The 14006-nt window shown below is 43.9% G+C and overlaps 1 protein-coding gene across 1 annotated transcript in view; it reads left to right on the forward strand.

The window, feature by feature from the left end:
• LOC144784640 (macrophage mannose receptor 1-like) overlaps positions 1–14006 on the forward strand; it is a 765034-nt gene that overhangs the window by 548638 nt on the left and 202390 nt on the right. Inside the window, exon 20 of the mRNA XM_078663569.1 lies at positions 12543–12685. Coding sequence (XP_078519695.1) covers positions 12543–12685 — 143 coding nt within the window. The remainder of the gene's footprint in view (positions 1–12542; positions 12686–14006) is intronic.

Consider the following 14006-nt stretch of genomic DNA (forward strand, 5'->3'; position numbering starts at 1 on the left):
CATTAGTCCTTCATTTAAATAAATTGCAAAGCTTCTTGCACCAACGTTATTGATTCATACATTCATTCATATATTGATTTGTTTCTGATTTTACCATCCATAAAATCCTATCAAAACTTTAAACGTGGTCATAAATAAAACACCTGACCTCAGATTTACCCGGTGCGCACATTGCAGTACTCTCATCTTGTTGTTAATTATAGCCCAGGTGCCATTGCCTGCAAAACCAGTGACATTGTATGGAGATGAGAGCCATAAAAGTTATTATTGCACAATTAATGGCTCCTCCCAGTGCAAAAGCGATTGCCCCAGAATTTCAAGTTTTTTTGTTTATGCATTGTTTAAGCACATGAATCGGGTTCACGCAGAGCTATCCTAGCTGCAGAATCACGCCATGACAAACTCTGCTGCACACTGGGAGAGTGAAGGATAGAAATAAAACAGAAAAGAAAAAGCGCTAATGAGAGAAAGGCGAAGCGTGAGAATCAGGGCCAGTAAGAACTAATATATCGGAATAGAGACGTCAGCTACTCGAGATAATGTGCAAGAGCATATAAATTCAACAAAGTAAAATAAATAAATAAATAAAAGGCATTACTTGTCTGCAGCCTACAAGGGATAACCCTTTATATGCTCTGGAAGAGGCTATCCGGTGGCTTTGATAGAAGGCCTGACATAATTATCAAGACGAGGAACTCCTAATGTTTGCGGTTTTATCAAAACGCTCCTTAAATTTCAAAATTCCAACAAGCCTTGATAAGAGGCAACCGAATGCATGCACCAGGCACCCAGCAGCCCCTCTTTTTTATATGTAATAATGTTCAGACTGTGTTTACCCGAGAAGAACAGACTGGACATTCACCCAAATCAACGTTAGAAGATACATTTTCCATATATATGAAAGTCTGCACAGCCCCTCCTTCTTGGAGGTGTGCTGTGCACAGGTTATGCAGGGTGAATATTTTGGCTGCGCTGTGTGTACACATCTATTTCATGGGGAAACCCCTCTTCTGCAAGGACTCTGTGGTGTGTGCCTTGTAAGGAGGTGTGCATTTTCATAGTAGTTGTGGATATTCTGCAGTAATATGTCTGGTACTGTCCCTTTACAAGTAGCGCAGCGGCATTGCTAAAGAGTCAAGGCGCTACCCCAGCAGACTGAGATGATTGAGTGAGGTGGTAATAAGCTTCTGCAGTGGCTCTGATACATCTCTTGTCCACAAAAAGCTGGCATACTTTGAAGTTCTCAGACTTACCTCTAGATCTTACGGGGTGTCTTGTATTTGCAAAACAAAATGCACAGGAAGCAGAAGCGCTCCCTCTCTCTTCCAGCCTCGGGAAGGACTGCACCAAGGAAAGTGGTGATGAGGGGACGCTCTGGGGGATGGTTTCTGCAGGGCATATTTTAACGTGCCTCAAAGATGTTACTGCTGTGATACTTCTTTCTCAAAGCAGAGATTTACCCCCGCTCAGATTTTCTACGTAATGGCCAATCAGCAGCACTCACTGCCCCATCAGGAGCTGTCTTGAATTTTTATTACAACCTCTCCCTCTCTCTCCAGCAGTTCTAAGGGGCCCTCTGCTCGGACAAATACTCCCTGCCTGGACCCCAGCACAGAGAAAGCATTGGAAATGCAATGGGACTCACATTTACGCGAGACCTATTGCATTAGAAACAGAAGTGCAGGTGGGAAAGAAGGTACAAGCAGGAGTGGGGGGGCTGGGGTGGTCCAAGAAGTCACGGACTGTGGGAAGGGAGAGGGGAGGCAGAGGAAGAAAAATAGTGTTGGCAGTAAAGGAGCCAGTAACCATGGAAGGATACAAATGGCCTTCATGAGGAGGGGCTAACAAGCCTCAAACCAATCGGAAGGCAGGATTTTAAGACAAAAGCCAATGGAAAAAAAGGGTGGAGAGTGGGCAGAGGTTCCACGAAGCTTCCACGCTTTACTTTATACTGCATGCCTCGCAAAGCGTTCAGCGCATGCGCTGCAACGCTAGGCAAGACCTAATAAAATGTCTTTTGAAAAGTACAACAGGAAGTCTGCTTCTGTTTCTTTCATGTAACACAGTGTGGGATGCATTGTGCATCTTATTCAGTTAGCATAGACAGTGGAAGAGGCATGAGAATCTAAAAATGTGGCCTGAAGTTTAAATGCTCAAATGAAGCGTATCAGAGTAGGTTTACCACATTTGTTTAGTCGTACATCAGTATGTTTACAAACAGCAATTCTACTGACATCAAGTGTGTCAATCGTTTGTAGACCTGAGTACAGCTCAAGGTACATCATAGTCTAGCAGGGCAATAGTCTCACTTGCCATCTGACTAGTAGTACTAGTGGTATAGACTGATACAATGACATTACAAATTACTTTTTACAAGATGTGTGTCAACCTAAATACATGCTATATACATCTTGTAATAATTCACAGTCAACAAGGCAACATTTCCTTGTTCATAGTTCATAACATACCAATTTGTCACACATCTCTAATTACAAATGTCCAAACTTAGACAATTGTATTACAATGTACAACATATACTAGTTAACAATGGATTAATGGTATGCCATCAAAAGAACTCCAAGGTTATTCATTGTGTCAAATCTATATAAATTCTGAGATATCAGAAATTGGAAAATGTAATCCAATGTGTCACCGCTTGAGCCATGCTATGCTGTTTCACATTTCTCAATCAACATATATTCTTTCAATGTGAGTAGTTTACAACATTACCAATAAATAAATTATATTAGATGACTTGTCTTACTATGCCATCATTTGTGTGATTTAGTTTTACAAAGTGGTCAACATCAGTGCACTAGGGCTCTGGTACTTTATTCTACTGTAGTTCATGCAGATTAATTGCTTCTCCATATGCTTAAGTTGCCCTACATACATTAGATTCCATTGTCATCGTTTTCAAACGATTGAATGCCAGTAGGGATGTATGTTTGAAGTATGTACATGGTCATTATATAAAATAGGATTTAATTCCTTTACAAAATTGCCTGCTATGAATTGTTTCCACATATTCGTAGTAAAATAATCAGAGGTTTGTTACTGAAGAAATTCATCGTAGGCGATGTCTGAGAACCATCAGCCACTCAGTTGCCATTGTCCTAGCTGCTGCCTTTTGAAAGATCTGAGGGTAAGAGTAATCGGGGCATGATCAGTTGATGTACGGGCAGGATTCAAGAGTTTATCAGCCCTGTCGCGTCTGTGGAGGGCAGAAAATAATGCAGGCTGAGGATTTATGGGCGTGAGAGTTGAATGTGCATTCTCTGGTGTGTGGGAAAAGTAGGCTCCAGGCATCTGTTAAAGCCATGGAAGAAACCCATGCCGCTAAGTCGAATGACCTACCTGCCAGGGGGTTACTGGAGTCTAGGCAATGATCCATAGCCAGTGTTAAAATAAGCCCCAAATAATGTAGAGCCAGCAGAGGATTGCCGAAGTAGGGTTGAGAGTGCCTGTAGTCCGTAAACACGAGCATGGGGGACATTGATCGTAGCAATCATCCAATAAACGCCCCCATATCGCCCTCAATGAAACAAATCAAGGCATAGCAATGGTATTTTGAGACCTGCAAGGGGATCAGCTTGGGTAGGGGAATGGCAGTTGATGTAGCCCCCATAGTAGTAAGAGACAATTGTTAACTTCCTGTATAAGTACCACTAGTGTGGAATGGCGCTTAAGGTATTCGAACACTGCACTCCACTTAATTTTATTATTAACCCTTCACTGCGGGGCTGATACCCCTGATGTGCTGGGGGAGGGGGGCGCGCACAGCGCCCCCATGCTCATGATGAGCTGAGCTCGTCATGAGCCATGGTGCTCGTGTGCTCATGACGAGCTGAGCTCGTCACAGCCACACCCGTTTGTGTAGAACGTTCGCACAGAAGGGGAATTAGCCCCGCCTGTGAGCGTTCTAACGGTCATGATGAGCTCAGCTCGTCATGAGCACTTGGGAACCGTGGTTCATGACGAGCTGAGCTCGTCATGAGCATGGGAGGGGTTAAGAGCATTAACTTTCCATTACAGGGATTTAGCTCTTAATGAATATGCAAGGGTGGCGGGTAGACAATGCAGCAAATAACTTAGACAAAACCTGCAACATGGAGAACTTAAACAGTAAAACATTTCAGTGCCACACAAATAATCATCCCACCCTACACTTCCACCCCAGAAGCATCTGTCACCCTCCAATAACCAAAAACAAAGTGGATCAGTCAATAGATGGGTCTCAAACCTGACCAAGCTAGACCATAAGTGAAGCATATAGTGGTGCTGGCATTAGAACTATAAATAGGTGTGTTAGTGTATTAATCAGCAGCAGAGGCATCCCAGTCTACAACGGACCCCAGGATGGAGAAGGTGGCATGTGCCTTGGTGGTTCTAGGAGGGAGTGCAAGTGCGCTAGTCATCTTCAGAGTTCAACGATGACTGTGGCCAGGATCTTCGGCATTTACGTTTCATTGACCTCATGCGACCCCTAGGCTGGGGCCCCATTGACTTCTCCTCACATGCGCCGTTTGAGCCCTACGGAGGTGGCAGATTACTCTTAAGGGGCAGCTGTTTGGTTGCCCTGGTTCAGGCTTCTGCAGGTGTCTAAAAAAAACAGGATTTAGAATTGTGAAGTACTTTGAGCCTCACACATGCCTACAATGCTCTCCACAACAAGAGACCAGCATACCTGAACCACTGCCTCACCTTCTACATACCCTCCAGACAACTTTGTTCCTGCCATTGCACCCTAGCCTTGATCCCCAGGATCCACAAGACCAGAACCGGAGGAAGTTCCTTCTCCTACCTCGCCGCCAGGACCTGGAACACCCTGCCCCTTCACCTCAGGCAATCCACATCGCCGACTCAATTCCAGAAGGACCTCAAGACCTGGCTCTACAAATGATCCTCCACCCCCAGTAGAACCGGCAGCCCCCCCCCCACTCCTCAGCGCTTTGAGACCCTCACAGGTGAGTAGTTGTGCTTTATAAACTCCTGATTGATTGATTGATTGATTGCCGGAAAAAAGAAGCATGTAACAGAATCCCCAGGTCTTAAGATGTTGTTTCATCTTATCGTAGTTCCTCTGCCGTTGTTCTACTGAGTTGGTATAGTCCAGAGCGATCATATTATGGCCAACCTGGAACAGCAACTTCCCCATACTGCTTGCCATCCTGATTATCATGTCTCTGTCCCAGAAGTTCTCAAAGTTTGCAATCATAGAGCATGATGGACCTCCAGGTGGAGGGTTTCTGTGGGGAGGGTGATGCTCTTTTTATACCACAAACATGCTGACAATAAAGATGTGGGCACCCAAGCAGTTACTCAATGAAACTCAGGCTATGTCTCCGAGCCCGGCCCACCATATCCTTGACATGTGCCTCCAGTGCTCTGAATGTATTCAAGAGACTTCAGACAGTTGTTTTGAGATCTTTAAATGTATCCTCACGTTCACATGCTCAACTCTACCCCTCAGTTACTCTGTTGGCCAGATCTTGTCACAGGAAGGATACCTCCACCCCTACATTGCCAGTTTTGGATTCAAACGCTGTGGATGAGGATTTGATGGCCTGTAGAATGTCAGTATTGGCTGGGTTTAGAGAGCATTAGAAGCTGGTTCAGGGCATCAGGTGCCACCTGGGCACTGATGTACGAAAAGCGCATTTGTTCATCTCAGTCTGTGACTAGGGGGTGGAGAGTTTGTCACTACACATGTTGTTAACAGCTGCTATCACCTCTCCGGTGGTAGATTGTAGCTCACCAACTCAGCTACCCCCTGCTTAAAGGACAAGGGGGATAGGGGAAGCGATCAGTGATGGACAGTCGTATCTCCTGTGGTGGTGGTCTTTGGGGTGGCGCAAACCCTGTCCCGCTTGCTACACAGTATGACCGAGCATAGAAAATAGGGGTAGCCAATATCCATGAGAAGGTAGGGGGAGAGAGACCCCACCTGGCACCGGACACAGGGCCTACATGACCAAGGACATCAACAGGACCCCCTCTGGGGCACAGCAACAGAGCCACTTGCAAAGAAAAGGTCTGTCTGGAACCCCAGAGGGTCTTCCAATGCCCCAGCAGTGCACAGGCCATGATTTGGCCCGACCCTTCTGATGAGCATGGGTTTGCGGTCCACAGCTCCCAGTAATGTGCCAGCTGGCATCACCAGAGGTCAGACGCCATCCTCCGTGTGGTGGGCCAGACAGTGGATCATACCTAAGGGCATCGACTGCCCCTGACCCCCCTCACCCACCCCCAGGGTCACCCGTCAGTAGGTAGAACTAAGTTCCAAGTCAGGGTCATTATCCGCCGAGCCTACTGGAGAGCACAGCAGCAGGAGCAGGAATAGGCTGCTTCCAAGTGCACGGATGCAGACGGGGTCTCTGCTGCAGATTTCACCCTCAACGCGGGGACTGGTAGCCCACGTAGGGGCGGCGGAGCCAAATGCAGTCTGCGCCAACACCGGGGATGTCGAAAGATCTGGGTCGGCAGTCGGGAGGTCAGACAAGAGCATTTATCATCTTGGCCAGTCAGGCCACACCCCCCATAGTGTTTGCATTTATTAACAGGAGGTAAAAACTAAACTAACTGGCAGTCAAGGAGGACGTTTCTCTAGTGTTTTTGTATGCTCTTACAGCATGATCCTTCACAGTTCTTTTATGTCCAAATAGAAAAGGTGCGGAATTATGACTCACATCAGCAGATACTCATTAACCCCCAACTGTACATGGCTCCCTAAGATATTACTTCTGTGATTCCTATAAAGTCTGCTAGACCACATTTTTAAAGAATTATTTAAATGAAAACACATAAGTTCTAACCATATAAAATTACTAACCTAGATGAACCATGCATTTCATTTCATTTAAAGACAATTTCTTAATGAGCATATTAAACAATTTGGGTTAGTTTTGTTCATGTAACTGCAATCTACAGGGTTAGGGCAACTGAGGTTTTTAAGTAAAAAAAAAAAGGTTGAAGTTCTATATCACCCAAACTACATACTGGGTTTCATTCCCTCCCTGAAGCAATCAGTGGTAGCATTCTACATTGTAACATGAACACATTAACGTGTTTTTAAAGGTTGAACAATGAAAACATTATGTGAGTAGCAGTGCCTTTGAAATAATAATGGCAAAAAAGGCCTCATTTAGACACTTTTGCATGCACCCAAGTAGTACTTCCCTGTGCAAAAAACTAAATAATATGGTATCATAAATTTCACAAGCTTGATCAGGATTTGTGGGATTTTGCAAAGGTAAAATGGACTTTCAATGGTGTAAAGAATTTGCCTCGTGCGTCATTTCTCACCAATGTGAATTTAGGGTTAAATGCAAAGCATGGACATTTTATTACGGCACAACCAACAGAAGAACTTGAATGAATATTTAGTCATGCACATTTTCCTGCTGTGATTTTATGAATCCCAAAAAAATTTGAAATCTATCGCAAATTTAAGATTAACTCTACAGGGGTGGATTTTGGACTTTTGAACCTCTATCTTCACGAATTAAGGCCACCTTTATGGGGTTCTGTGCTTCACTGTTATTTGTTTACGTGATAACCTAGAGTGAATGCTGCAGCTGAATTCAGCTTTTCATGTTTTTTGGCTAATTGAATTTCCGGTCTGCCGTAGGTGCACCTAGCACAATCTTGAACCTCTGACTCGTTTATTATTAGCTGGACCCAGGTTAGGAAGGGCAAACGTTTATAGTGTAATGAAAGTGATATGACTATGGAGTTTCTAGGCCAGTATAGTTATGACTCAGGCTCCACAAAAATTTACAGGAGCAGCATTTAAACATCAAAGTTATCCCTTAAATTGCATAGATGTCGCAAGTTGAGATTTGAGACAGTAAAACCATCACACAGACAAGATACATTTCCCAATCTGAGGCTTTAGCGATCAGAACTATACATCAGATCAGATAAATGCATCAGTCGAGGCTGTTTACAGCAGAACTATCTTTTATATCATGCAGATTGGAGTACCCCTCCACAGGGTCGGATTGGGATTGAAAATCGGCCCGGGCACACAAAACAAAATTGGCCTCCATTTGCATAATGCCTTTCCTCAAATCACTGCTTCAGCGTAATTACATTAAAAAGAAGGAGGGGGGGGGGCTTACAAAAATGCACGCATTAGTTTACACTAGTGAAACACACCTGAAAACAAGTGAGGCCACTTCTACTGAGGGCCCCTGCCCCGCTCAGTATGTGCATACATTAATGGGCCGGCCAGCGAGGCAAAGGGAGTGGTACCTCTGCCTGTTGCTAAACCGGGGGTGGGGGACCGGTGGTGTTGGTGGCGGGGGTGTGGTAATGAGCGCCCATCTGCCTGCAGAAAGGCCACTCAGCCACCCACTGGGCCGCTGGCTGTATTCTGAAAATAGAGACACTGCCCAAATCGGCCCCAGACTGCTCAAAAAAGCAGCCCACATTAGGAACTCAGACACCGGCCCCTCGGGCATTGCCTGAGTGCCCGCGTTACCAATCTGAGGCTGCCCCTCCAAAACTCAACCACTACAGCAAAGCCTGCTGGTATGCGGACTTTGTGCCGGGCTTGTTTTGCCCATTGACATTTCAGCACCTGCACTGCAGCACCTAATTAAACAGCACTGCATCCAGAGGTGGCAAAATGTGCATCGGCAGGGGAGGAGGGCAACAGGGGAACGGGGGGCACCACCATAAAAAAAAAATAATCGCAAAAGGCAATCGGTGTGGGGCAAACACCAGTACATAGAGTGTTTGTCCCTCTGTGAAATATCCGCAACTCAAGCTTCCCACATAGCCTCAGTATAAAACCACAGTCTATCGACCACACACAAAACAAGCATTTGCAATGCAATAGGACTCGGCTTACTGAATGTTTGAGCTGTTGCCGTTGCATTATTATTAGCAATGCCAATAGCTCAAACTTTCAGTAATGCCAGACATTTTGCATTGCAAACCCTTGTTTTATGGTTGCATTAGGGCCCATGCACCCTTGCTATGCCACAGCCCAATTGATGTGCATTGGCAGAGCTTTGCGTAAGTCCAGGTGCAGTTATAAGGAGATGGTAAGAGACAGCCTTGACATGCAGGGTCACAGAGCTCTGACTGAGGAGACCTGAGAGAGCTCCTGCATGTCGGACCTCTGGCATGCAAACGAGGATTGACATGCCCTGTGAGAGCCATTTGCATGTTCCAGCAATGAAAGAGCAGGTTGCATCGTAGACCTTGATTGAGATACATTAGCGGGGCTGTTTTTAAGGTACAGTAATGGAAGATCAGGGCGCCCTGCAGACTGAGATTGAGATGAACCGGCAGAGCTGTTTGCATGTTCAGCAATGAAAGGGCGTGGTGTGCTCAAGACGCGGGATGAGGTGCACTGTTACAGTTGTCCGGGCGATCCAGCAATGAAAGAGCTGTTGGCTCTGCAGCTTATGATTGAAATGCAAAGGTAAAGCTGTTTGCACAGTTCACTAATGTTAGAGATGCATTAGCAGAGCTGTGTGTAGGTTGCATTATTGGAATAAACGAATACACTGCAGTCAGGGATTGAGATGCACCAGCAAAGCTGTGTGGGCTCTGAATTAACCCCTAGCTTCCATTCTGACCTATCGCTGTGCGCACGCCAAGGCCAACGTCTAACAGGTTATTAATTCCAATCCTCTTGATGAACAGACCACTCAAGAGAATGTGATATATGTATATTTTGTTCTGACGCAATTATCAACCTTTAAAGCATGAATGTGAAAACTCAGTGAATGAGTTGAGATAATGATCAAAATCAAGATGGATGCTGCAAGTTTTCGAAACATACGCTTTCAAGGAAGGTGAAGGAAGCTAAACTGTGGGTACTGTGATTGTAAAAAAAAAGTAATTTAATTGGATTTTTGTCATGTGCTCTGTTTTTATGGGAATATGTAGTAATTTTGACAGGGGAGTTCTGTATCTTGACAACTGAAATACACACCATGGTTAAAAGACACATCAAACACACATTCTGTATGATACAGGTTTAGTTCCATGCAGATTGATATGTCTCAATACTCTATAAAGAATGCACTGATTTAGTCTCCTTCAGCAAAGAAATGAGAAATAACAGAAACATGCATTGCAGGCCTTATGTCTCAAACACCACCGTTCCACTCTGGATTTAAGACTATATTTAACAGTGGCATTTTCGCAACCACAGGCGGAAATAAGGAACAAAATGAAACTGAAAGATGCAAAGAAGAATGAGGGGCAGCACTTGCCAGTGAACGTGGCATCAGAATCGCGAGCGCCAGAATCCAGTAAAATAGAAGAGGCAAAGGTGTCTCTAGTAGTGAAATTAGAAAGGAAAGGAAATGAAAGAACATGGACAAGGGCGGCCATGTTGAAGTGGGTTTGAATAAGGCAGAAAAACAGGCTGAATACATGATACTGCAGACACATCCTATTAAATATTAACCATAACTAGAAAGTAAACAGTGCCACGCTCAAAGCACGCAAGCAAAAATATTTTCTTGCTTGTGGTAAAAGATGGGCGGTTCCTTGTTTTACCTGTACCTGCAACTGAAAGTAGCGCAGGACTGCACCATCTTCTGTTTATGACTATCTTCACACCAAGCACTAAGGCTGCTGTATCATTTTAAAGGAGGACAAACAATGCCCAAATATACGTTTTTTTGTTTAAGAATATAAATAGTGTTTCGCGTATTACTCAATTGAGTTAAGGAAAACAAAACAAACCCAATTCCCCTTAAAAAGATGCCCAAAAAAGTCATATAGTACAAAAAAAAGCCCAACTGCCGGTTGACTTGAAAAATTGCAGAAAGGTTAAAAAATACAACCAATGGAGCAGGAGGCACAGCGTGGGAGGCAGCACTGACACAACTGTAGCATTAAGAGGAGGTGAGAGGGGGAAATTCTATAGTTAAATCTAAATTCCCATGGCACCAAAGCTGAACACAGGCAATGGCATGAAAGCTGAACATAGGCAAAAAGCAACAGAGCAGAATACCAAGAAAAAAATAGTCCCCCAAAGAACAGATAAAGAGCCATGGCGGAATGAGAGAGTACTAAGTCCCGACTTTGTGGGAGGAACAGAAGAGAAAAAGGAGGGACAAAGAGGCAGGACTGACCACTAGAAAGCAGGGATTTTTGAAGTACACTGAAATAGACAAATGAAAAGCAATGTCAAGGAAAGGGGATGGACTTGATGCCCATAGACCGATTACAGCAGGTCTTGAAGAGAAAGCTACACTGCCTAGCTCAACCTAAAATGGAGTAGCCTCTGCTGGTGCAGACTGCATTTGGCTCCGCCACCCCTGCTGGGGCTACCACTCTCGTGGGAACGCGTTGAAGGTGAAATCTGTAGCGGAAGACCCCTGCAGCATCTGTGCCCTCGGATGTAGCCTATTCCTGCTCCTGCCGCTGTGCTCTCCAGTGGTCTTGGGCGGAGCCTTGTTTTACCTACTGATGGTCGATCCTGGGGAGGGGCAGGGACAGTCGATGTCCTCAGGTACTATCCAATGTCAGGCCCACCACCCGGAAGATGGGGTTGGACCTGTGGCGATGCCTGCCCGCACTTCTGTTAAATGAGTGGCCTGCAAACCCGTGGCCATCAGAAGGGTCGGGCCAAATCATGGTCTGTGCACTGCTGAGGCATTGGGAGACCCTCTGGAGTGTCTATTTCTTCTAAACAAGCAAATAGTTTAAAGAATGCGTTAAGACATTATAATTTATGCATGTTGTCGAATATCATAAAATATTAATAGTGGTTTTAGATTTGAACTTGTAGCTACCCCTGACGAAGGGCTGTCCTAGCCCAAAATGCATTGGCTCTAAGATATCACTGCAGCCTAGGATGAATTATGTTTTCCCACGTGCTACAGAGAAAGGCTTCAGGCATATGTATGGCATTTGAAAATATGGAGATATGTACAGCCTTTTATGTGAATGGGGAAAGCAAATATAACGTTTTGAATAAAATATTGGCTAAAAAGGATTACAATGGATTTAAATGGATTATTTGATTCATGATGGAATTTGTGGAATATTTTATGATTTGTTGTGCGACTGGTGGTTGGAGCGCCATTGCGCTCCACTGATTACGGAATTTTTCATATGTGCCACTGGGGCAAAGCACTTTGCAAGTCTGCACGCTAATAATGCCATTAAGTATACTGAACGGACTGTTGAATACCAGAGGTGTGCATTCTGTCAATTTATATGTACATTCTAGGGTTGTTTAAACATGACAGAATTCAATTATTGTACAAAATGATCACAATCTCATGTTTTTGAGAGGGGATGTGAAATGAGTTTTTTTTATTTGAAGGTTTCTTTAAGGAGTGTGTACTTAGCCCCATAGACAATACATAACTGGTGGTACTACTACATAAAACACTCCAAATTACAAAAATAAAGGGCGCCTAAAAAATCCTTAAATGGTCTTTTTTAGTTTTCAAATCAATTACATTAAATAGAAACATTTAATCGTATAAACATTATTAAGAATCAAATGTTAATTGAGAAATGTATGTATGGCGTATTTACAATGTTTGGATTGCTTACAGGATACTGGAATGATATAAATTGTGGCTTTGAGAACCCCTTCATCTGTGAAAGACACAACAGTTCTATAAACTCAACATTGGCTCCGACAATCCCAATGCCATTAGGGGGTTGTCCAACAAACTGGTTATCGCACAAACGTAAGGTAAGCATCAATAATCCATCTTGTACTTTGTAAAAAACTATAATGTAACCTAATCCTCTGTGAAGGCACCGTTAGTGCCAGGACTCACTTCCTTTACCACCTTCTTCTTGTGAGAATGGTGATGGGGATGACCTCCCTCAGAAATCTCTCGTCAAAAGTCAAGAGAAGCCAAGCAGGGTATCAGAATGAAGGCAAAGGCAACATAGAAAGTCAAAAACGCTAACAAGCTGCCGAATAACTTATAATAATCCATAAACAAAAATTAAATATAAATACAATCTAAACACAGGTATTCTAAAAAGAACCTGGATACAGAAATAAGATAATCCTTGAACATTGAGTTGCATGGATAATCAGATTTCGAGCTTTTATGCAGGAAACCAGTGCCGAAACCTCTTCAAATATACCTGGAAGCAGAACACCACAGACTGTATTTACAAGAAACGCAAAATAATATAATTCTATCTATACTGCGAATTATGTTGTTTCATTCTCCTACCACTAGATTTCACAGATGTTACAAATACTCCAGTTGTAAAACTCTTTCACTTTTTAGATTGTTCAAAGAAGTGTGTCCTCAAGAAATAGGGGTGTTGGCCTGCATGTAAGTGTGCCTGTTCTCTCCAAAGCCTTGTATTTGTTAATAGAGTTTCTAGGAGGCACGTGGAATCTACAGACCCCACTGCTCAAGGCAACTGAGCAGGGTCTACGACCACTCACGTTTCCATTCCTTTTTCAATAGGCTCCACGAAGACTTGCAGTTCCAATTTGGCATGGCATAACGGATGCTAGAGCACAGCTCAAATATGATGCTCTATTTAGTTTTCATATATCTACTGAACAACTTCATTTATTTTGAATAAGTACATTTGGCCAATTAGCACTTCAGTCAGTCAGTCAATCAACTTTATTTCAGCTCAAACGAATCATAAAAGAACTCAAGATAAAAATGTAAAACAAGATAAATGCAGATCACAATGCAAAATGTTTGAAATAAATGACAGTTGTTATGATACATCTGCTGATAATAATCCATATAGTAAAGACGAGACCAAGGAAAAAAAAAACTCCAAATTGTCAGTTAAAGAAGACACATAAGGGATCCACCAAGTTGCCCAGGATGTCTTGACGGCTACAATCAGATATTTATATCAATCAGATCGGGGGCGAAACACAGGCCCTCGAGGTGCGGGGAGCCCCAAGCTCCAGGGGGCCCCCTTGGCACAGCACTCTGGCCAGAGAGCTCCTGATTGAGCATGGAGGGGTCCCTCTTTGTACGTGCATGGAGGCCCCTCAATTTTTGTTACACCAGTGAACCAGA

Source organism: Lissotriton helveticus, chromosome 10 (genome assembly GCF_964261635.1).
Source record: "Lissotriton helveticus chromosome 10, aLisHel1.1, whole genome shotgun sequence".
Lineage (NCBI taxonomy): Eukaryota > Metazoa > Chordata > Amphibia > Caudata > Salamandridae > Lissotriton > Lissotriton helveticus.